This window comes from Miniopterus natalensis, chromosome X (genome assembly GCF_054644295.1).
Source record: "Miniopterus natalensis isolate mMinNat1 chromosome X, mMinNat1.hap1, whole genome shotgun sequence".
Classification (NCBI taxonomy): Eukaryota; Metazoa; Chordata; class Mammalia; order Chiroptera; family Miniopteridae; genus Miniopterus; species Miniopterus natalensis.
Genome location: NC_142103.1, coordinates 16,935,887 through 16,944,672, shown reverse-complemented (window position 1 = coordinate 16,944,672; position 8,786 = coordinate 16,935,887). Strand labels below are relative to the sequence as shown.

The 8,786-nt window shown below is 39.4% G+C and overlaps 1 protein-coding gene across 1 annotated transcript; it reads right to left on the bottom strand.

Moving 5' to 3' along the window:
* Nucleotides 1–424: 424 nt before the first annotated feature.
* On the bottom strand, nucleotides 425–7,700 carry LOC107529322 (A-kinase anchor protein 17B-like). Its single transcript, XM_087829351.1, is given in 6 exon segments — nucleotides 425–1,908; nucleotides 1,911–1,986; nucleotides 3,583–3,814; nucleotides 5,445–5,480; nucleotides 5,482–5,573; nucleotides 6,825–7,700. Coding segments are annotated over 6 exon segments (2,658 nt in total). The 5' UTR covers nucleotides 7,578–7,700; the 3' UTR covers nucleotides 425–439.
* Nucleotides 7,701–8,786: the final 1,086 nt, after the last annotated feature.

Genomic DNA, 8,786 nt, shown 5'->3' with positions numbered 1-8,786 from the left:
TCCTTATCTGCCATTGTCCTCTTTGAAGATAAATGATACTAAATGATGACCTTATGATAGCTAAAGGGCCAAGGAGACTATCTCAATACCTCCCCATGTTAATTTGCTCTTTCACTGGCACCAAATTAAAGTTGTAGTTGAACTATAGAAATGTCTGCTCTTAGATCAGGAAGTTTTGCAAGCGCATTGTTTTACCATTCAGAAACTGGATGTTTTGTATTGCCAAAGCCTGCCAACACACCTGCAGTGATTTTGACCTATGTTTTATAGTTTGGCAAGAGAAACAAGGTTTTGCATTTGACCTTGCACAAGCTTTTAAATGTTGCTCTCTTGCTCTTGTTGTTGCTAACTACATAACTATATTTTGTTTCAAATATTCTTCTTGCAAATTGTTTATCGTGAATAAGGGTGTTCCTGATCTAAGAGACCTTCAAAACATTTAAAAATATAAAGAACTAGTGTTGTTTCCTAAATAGCTTCTGTAGTCAGTTTGCTCCTGACTGTTAGGTCTAATGTGATAATTACCAGAAGTCAGCCTGAAATCTGTAGAATTCTCGTATCTTCTGAACCTTTTTGCATCCTGGTTATGTTCTGACTTCCACCAAGTCTGTCTTCTTTGGGGAAAACACCTCCAGTAGAAAGTATTAGGACATTTTAATGATGTTGCTGGAACATGAAAGGGCCTGTAGTTCACTTTCTGGTAAAATGTATTATTACTAAACCTCCTCCTCTTTCTTGTGATATTGTCTAATAGGTCACTGGAACTGGACTTATAGTAGTTGCCCTGATCAAACAAGTATTTGGGGGCTAGCCTTTTCTCCTTTATGCTGTTGCTATTCTCAGCTCTCATGGAATTGTTTTCACCCTCAGGCCATGAACATCTCTGTTCATACTTGGGCCTGTTGCCTGGTTTCCTAAGCTGGTAGTTAGAGTGTTTCTCCTCCCCAAAATGTTTCCACTTTGAATATAAGGTCGGCTGACTTGATCTAATTTCTTGATTGTAAGTGATGACTCTGTCAGCACTAAGAGATCTTCTTTCTGGTGCACTTTCATATGTGGTCACAGATTTCTCTTTCTCTTCTTTGTTTACAGTAAGGGTTTCACTGAAGCATTCAGAATCACTACTAATATCCTCAAAAAAATCTTTCAACTCCAACTCTACTGACCTTTTATATGAGGAAAATTGGCTTTGACTTCTGGATTTGGAATCTTTGACCTGGTAAGCATGGGTCTTTTCCAACAGACAGTCCTTTCCATCAATTGGGGTCAGCTGATCATCAGCTCCACTGGCTCTATTTTGTGGTTTTTGCACAGGATCCCGAGTATGACTCTTTGCCCAGTAAGCATCTTCTTGAACCTGTTCTCTTCTTTGCAGGTTTTGCATTTGGCTCAACCTGGTTGCCTCATATTTGCACTTTCTCAAATTGATTTGAAATCCATTTCCCTTAGCATGGACAGACCTCTGCCACTGACATGTACTTGTTGGGTGACTTGGCTCTAGGCAGAGAGAAGGATGTTTTGGAATGTGATAATAATGGTTTAATAGAAAGTCAATAAGGTCACATATTTCATAGTTTCTCTTGCCATGGTCTCTCTCAGATAATCTGGAAGGATAGGACTTATTAGAACTGAGGTGGTTTTCCTTCTCAGGAGGCTGACCTCGAATTAATACAATTTCCAAGGAATTCTGGTCAGAGTCAAAAATGCCATTGTATCCATTGGTTAATAATTTTCCAGTTCCCCCTTTTCTAACTGAATAGCTTCCTTTTTTACTACAATGGTAGGGAGAAGATTCATGTAACTGAGCCCTAGTTCTTTCCTTCATATTTTGTTTTCGTTTACTATCTAAACTGGCAACCTGATATCTTGGCATTTCCTCCTGATTTTGAAGATCCTGAGTATTTAACTTTTCTTCAGGGTTTCCAGTGTGTTCTCCAGACCGTGATTAGCTTCAGAGCCGGTGACTTCTACTTCTTGTGGTTTAAACTGTGTGTATTCCTTCAAAGAAAAAGGTGAAAAATATGACATAAAAAACTAAACAGATTAAAAATTTCAAAGAAAATTGGGATTTCTGACATTGTTGTATCAGGTTTCTAATACCACCTAAGAGAGATCCCAAATAGGAACAATATTACACTAGGAAACAGGAGGTATAAAATGAAATGTCTCAGCCTAACATGAGCTGCTTTTACTATGTCTGTGCCCATCCTTGTGTTACAAGGCACCACAATTTATATACCTTCAAAGCACATGACCCTTTTTTTTTTTATCTGTTCACAACCTGGGGATATGAAGAGGAATAAGAAATGCCTACAGCCCTCCCAGAAAATCCTAGAACAAGAAAAGACTGGTGGGTGAAGTGTGTCTGCAAGAGAGTCAACTGGCTTAAAAGATAACCTGTCTTTCTGTTTTTCATTCCGGCTTCTTCCTATGGATTGCAAGCGAGGGTATCTCTGCCCGCCCTCAGTCAGAAGCAACCCGCAAGTAGAAAATATGGCCATGACAATGGTTCTATCTGTGATGCCATCTGCTCTGCACAACCGCAGGGCAGGTGAAAGGTGCTGCCCAAAACAGTCCCACCCTGCTGGGAGAGTTTGCACCTTACTTCCACTGGCACCTGGTGCATATCACGGCCCAGTGCTTACTCATTACCTGGGATTAGAATGTGGGCACTGTGTAATCAATATAAGGTAATAATGGGGCCAAGAATTAGTAATCAATCACAGTTAAAGAGAATTTCTTCAAAAGTAGTCACCCTCCGTGGTCATTAAGGTAAACTAAAAAAGATCCAGCTAGCCTTACTGTAAATGGAAATGCACTATTTTTCTGATCCTGATTGGTCACAATAATAAGAAGATTGAGATTACAAATATACATTAAATCAACTCTACCTACTAATGCCACTTACTCTTTATACAGTATTAAAAAAACCCCACTGAATATGGATTTTTAAACTAACAGTTTGGGAGCGTTTTCTGGCCTTTACTCTGAGACATCTACTGAGTCTGGTTATCTTTAAGAGGTCAGTAAGTGGAGGAAAAAAGAACTTCCAAAATTGAAACTTGACAAACAAAACAATTGCTCTGCAATGTGAGAAATTCCTTAGCAAATACTTTAACATAAGCTTGCTATATAAAGCTATCTGTTCAAGGCTCTCCCTTCTCATTCAAACCTGTTGCAGATAAACAGACAAGTAAAGTTAATGGACGACTACAAAACTAACACCCACACCATCCATTTCTTCCCCCTGGCATTTTCTATTACATCCATTAGGAACCTAGAAAAGTAGATACACTAGCTATACTGCCCTGGGTAAAACCATCCTGAACTTTAGCAACACAAAGTGTGTGTGACAGATGGCAAGGGTAAGACACAACTCCTTGAGAGAATTTAGGTATACCTTTTGTAAACCCACAATTGGGGTTATTAGAGATCAGCCTATTGAAAATAAACCGCAATGAATACAATGGGTCTTCCATGGAATAGGTGTTAAATAGGTGACTGCTTAACTGGAAGGGCTGTATCTCAGAAAGGTCAGTACCTACCAAAACTAAACAAGGAACAAATGGGAAAGAGCCTTACAGCAGTTTTCTTCAGGAGCACCAGTAGCAACCAACTGGCCTCCACTCGCCTCTGAGCCAGTAGGAACTTCCGCTCCTCCCACTCCTCCGAAGAGCTGGGCTCCTGAGGCACCTCAGCTTTGGCTCTGTCCTGCTTCCTTTGCTGGTGTCTGTCCCTTTCCTTCAGGGCTCACCTCCTGACCCTGGCCTTCTTCCTCTTTTCCTGGGCTTTCCTCTCCTCCTCCTTTCTTTTTCTAGACAACAATGATTAAAGGTCAACCATTCAGAAGGTATTTATTTGGCATTTGCTCTCTTCCCCACTCCTTCCCCACTGAGGGTGGGGAGGGGGGGGGGGGCAACATGGACAAACAACAGATCATTTAGGTTTCCATGAATTTCTCACTGCTAACCCCAGGGCCTGATAGAGACAACTGAAGATAAAAGACACTGTGCCACATCCATCAAAGGGGAAAGATGCATAATTGAGTTGATCAATTAGAAGCATGTACAGGAGACTTTACACAGAGAATACTGAAAAAAAGACTACAGAATTCAAAAGAGGGGCCTCTAGCCTCCACTTTCTCAAACCACAAGCAGAGACTACTGAACCAGCTTTCACAGTGATGATTTTGTTTTTCTTAAGATCAAAACGTTCCATGAACTGGTTTCACATAGGCAAATAAAAATAAGTCAAAGCACTCAGAAAACCTTAAGGGTGAGAGCTGGTTCTTCGTACATATTACAACACAGTACACTAACATAAAAAACATAATGGCTTAGGAGAATATGGGCCCTTTTTATACTGCTGTTTTCTGAAAATATAAACTGTTTTGATTAGGCCCTTATGGAAACATGGGGAAAGCCCCCCTCCCCCCAAAAAAAGACAATTATCTGAGTGAGGATCTAGTCAAAAACTTGAGGATTATCTAAACTGCATGTTCAGTCTAGAAATTTGGGGGGAATAGTTACAACTTCTGGACAAGTTTCACAGATGTGGCCTCAAATTACTCCTATCACCTCAACAGCCAAAAAAGTGAGAGGCACAAGGAAAGATACTGGTTATCTCCTTACCTCCCTTCTCGAATGGCTGTAATTTACATGAAACACTGAAAGAATAAACATGTAAGAAGAAAGGTTAGGAGGTAAAACTGGTTTTCAGAGCCCAGAAATTCTGGCCTATTGTACCTTCTTGGAAAACCTTTGACAATCCAATAGCACTTTCTAGTCTCAAGCTCCTGAACTGGGAAATAATGATAAGCTCAAAGAAATAAAGGTTCACAGAAAGAACTTAAGCCAACAAGAAATATAGTCCAACAAATCAATCCATGCCTTCTTGCCTATGGGTTAGTTTGAATATTGACCATCTTATGGAAGAAAGCCTTTTCTAGACCTAAAAAGAGGTTTTTTCTTCTTTTTTTCTGTTGTTGTGTTGTTGTTTTTTTAAAAAAAAACACACAACAGAATAAAAAAACAACCCACACAACACTTTAGATTGGCAAGCTAGGTAAAAGTTGGTAAATTTTAGGTAAATTGGCACCTTTTTGAAAATTTGGTAGGCTAGAATTTTCACTATGAAAGTTCCTGGTCGTTTTTTAAAAAATCACTGTAGCTTAATCAGGCTAGCCCCATTATTTCTCGTTACTTGTTCTCCCTAACAAGGATATTTTCTTTTAAAGTCTCTTCTTTTCAACTGTTTTTATCATTTTGGCTTTGTAAGGCACAGCTGAAAGACTGCAGGCTTCCATGGAGTTCTCCATTCTGAACCAATTCCTCCCCACTCCTCACCTCAATGAAATCTATCAAGTCTAGCCATTCAGTCAAAGAGTTAAATTCATAAACCAAAAGTAAAAAACTCTCTTTGTTAATTAAAGTTGGTCTCCTTACCTTTCAGCCTCTTTCTCTTCTCTCTTCTTTTTTTTCTCTTTCTTCCTCCAGCTCTTGTAATTTTAGCCTTTCTTGATTTCTCCTCCTTACAGCTCCTTCGCTGATGTATTTGGTTGTATCAAACATAACCTGCCCCCAAATATTTCAAAGTTTCATTATACAAGTTGGTCAGTGTGTCTCAGGCCACAGAAATAAACCTAATTTTGGCATGAGCAATTCAAAACCAAATGAATTAGAAATGTTCTCTCTATATCCCAGTACCTAAACTGTTCTACTGCTTCTGTTGAACTTTCCAAGCAGTCCTGTGGGCTCCAGAATTTTCTTTGGCAGAACCTTGAGGAGCTCACTAGCTGTCACAGGAGATATCACAATGCCATTACAGGCAGACTCTGACAGGCACAAGCTGGGCAGCTGGGCAGTGGTATATGGGTGGTCATTATAGTACTTGCTATATATTTTGTCTGACTGAATAGCTCATAATTTTAAAATGTACATTTTAACGTAAGTATCTTCACACATAACACACATACATACACACATTCATACATAGGAAGCTACTTAAGCTAAAAGTCCAAATTCATGCTAAAGATTAATTTAGAGAAAAAGGAGGGTTTACCAACATCGTTTCCTCGGCTGTAAGGCGGGAGTGGGTGGATGGGTGGGGAGAGATTAATCAAGGATCTTATATGTATATATGCATAACCCATGAACACAGACAATAGTATGGAGAAGGCTTGGGGGGGGTGAGTGTGGAGAGGAGGGGATCAATGGGGAGAAAAAGGGGAACATTTGTAATACTTTCAACAATAAAGATAAATTTTAAAAAAAGATTTCAAGAAGGAGATGACTAAGCAGTCAGACATCAATGAGGTGACATGACCGGACAGACAGGCTGAGTTCAGTTAGAAAGGAAAGAATCCAGGTTTGTTGGGATCAGGTTTTAGCAATTTATCTGACAGACATCTTGAAAACATAAGTCATGATCCCAATAATAGAGAGTAGACTGTCCTCCTTGTGATTTCAAACAGCATGTATTCCTCTCTCTCAGCAGATTGTTAAGTAGAATAAGCACATGAGATACTTCCAAAAGAGCCGTGAAAGATCCTTAAATGCCTTCAAGAAGTTAGGGCAGAGCCCCAGATTATAAAAATCACTTTAAAACCCCAGCTGGCAGCATGCCTGATAGCAAAAAAAAATGTTCAAATCAGGATTCTTTTTCTTCCTAGACATCCATTTATTAATGACAACACAAATCTTTACATGAGCTATTGATCAGAGCCCATTGGGCTCTAAAGAAATTTATTCTAGATACCTCCTTCCAGCTTTTACTTAGGACCACCTGAACAGTGGGAAATAAAAGAAACTCTGGCTACTTCTTACCTTAATTTTACATGCCAGAGCTTTCCCATCATCCCCTTTAAGCATCAGCTTCATCCCTCGAAGGGACTCCATGGCTTTTCTGAACTCAGTTGACTCCTGGTACTGTATAAAGGCCTCAAATGTCTGCAAGCCGAAGCTAAAACCCCCAGAGCTTTCATCAGTCATTACCTCTCTGTAGGGGTCAAGCATAGGGATATCCACATTCTTGATCTTCCCAAAACTTTCAAAGACCACCCAAAGGGTCTCTTCACATGTCTTCTCCCCACTGGAACCTTTAGGTGCAAACCACTTGCAGGGCAAGCCTTCGAAATGTATGGAATCCAGGCTCTGATTGTGGTCCAACTCATGAGCCCGGTGACTAGATGAGGCCTCCTGTTCCTTGGGGAAGTGCTCCCACTCTCCCTGAGCATCTGCAGTAATTACTTTTAAGTCTGTTTTCAACCCATTTAGTTTGATGATCTTCCCATGTAATTTTGCCTTTAGGATCTGAACCAAACTTTGCGTTTCAGCCTCCCCCTCGAACTGGATGAAGTCCTTCGTACTCTTGGAGAGTCAAACTGTGGTGAAGTGATCAGGGCAAATCAGGCTCTTCAGCTGGTTAAGAACTTCCCAGTTGGAGAAAGGCCTCATAGGTTCTATACTCTCTGGGAGCAATACATTGATCATCAATTTTGCTATGGGCTTGAGGTAAAGGTGCTGAGTTGCAGAGAGCTCTGTTACCTCAGAGTTATCATACACCACCGTCACTGTCATTGTTTCCTTAGGCAACCTTGGATGGTGAAAGGAAACATTTTCAAACAGAGCAAAACACAAATTTGGACTTTGAATGGTGCTAGCATTTGCTGGACTTAGGTCAAACTGAGAGGAGAAAGTACAGTATTGGGAGACTTAAGACAATAGCTTACATTTGTTTAATGTGCTATAGAGGTTTCAAAAAGTTTCCATATACTGTCTGTTTCCTTAACAATAAAATAGAAATAATAGGATCTCAAGGACGATGAAATGGGAGAATACATGTGAAATCTTTAGAATAGTGCTTCGCATGCAGGAAGTTCTCAGTAAACATAAGCTACAGCTATTGTTCATACTCTTTTATCTCATTTGATTCATGAAGCAATCTGTGAGTAGGTATTTTCATACCCTTTTTACTGATGGGGAAATTCAGATGAATTCAGGAAAATTAAACAAGTTGCCCATATATTGAGACCCTAAGATTCCAAAGCTCCAATCTGTTGTATAATTGATCTCAAATGTAAAGTCCCGTAAAAACCTGCTTGAGGTGGCATAGAAATGGCAAGGGTAAAATACACGTAGCACATTCATGAGCAGGCATCCAGCTAATCGTTCTAATGTTGGTTTCTACGTCTTACATGCACATATCAATTGTTATTCCTCCAGTCTATTGACTTTAACTAAATTGAACTCTAAGTTCAAGTGAAGAAGAGAAAACTTCTTCTAATAAGTGACAAAGTGAATTCGTCCTCTACTTTGGGACTAGAAAACCCCCAAAATATGACTGCTGGCAGGCATTTCATATTAACAAACTCTTTTAAGCTGTCTCAAAGTGAATATCACTAATACTGAGAATTAGGGATTTCTACTTCTATTTGCTAATTTGAAGTAGCATTTCCCAATTAAAAAGCTTTTTTTCTAAAAGTAAATGTATTCAGAATCTACATCACCTGATTTTCTCATTAATGTCAACTTTGAGGACATTTAGGCCCAAACATATATAGGCAGATGATGAAAATTCCCATACAAAATTTAGTACTAAATCTTGGTTAACATTATAGGTACATATTCCTTTAATAACTGTCCTTGAAGGACAATCCAAGTCAACTCAGGAGACAAAGTTTGCACAAACTGGTTTTTTAAAAGGCCACCAAAAGCAGTATCTAAAATAGTAGGTTCTAGAAATCCTTATGATAGTGACACTAAACTGAGAGATATGAGCATAAACAT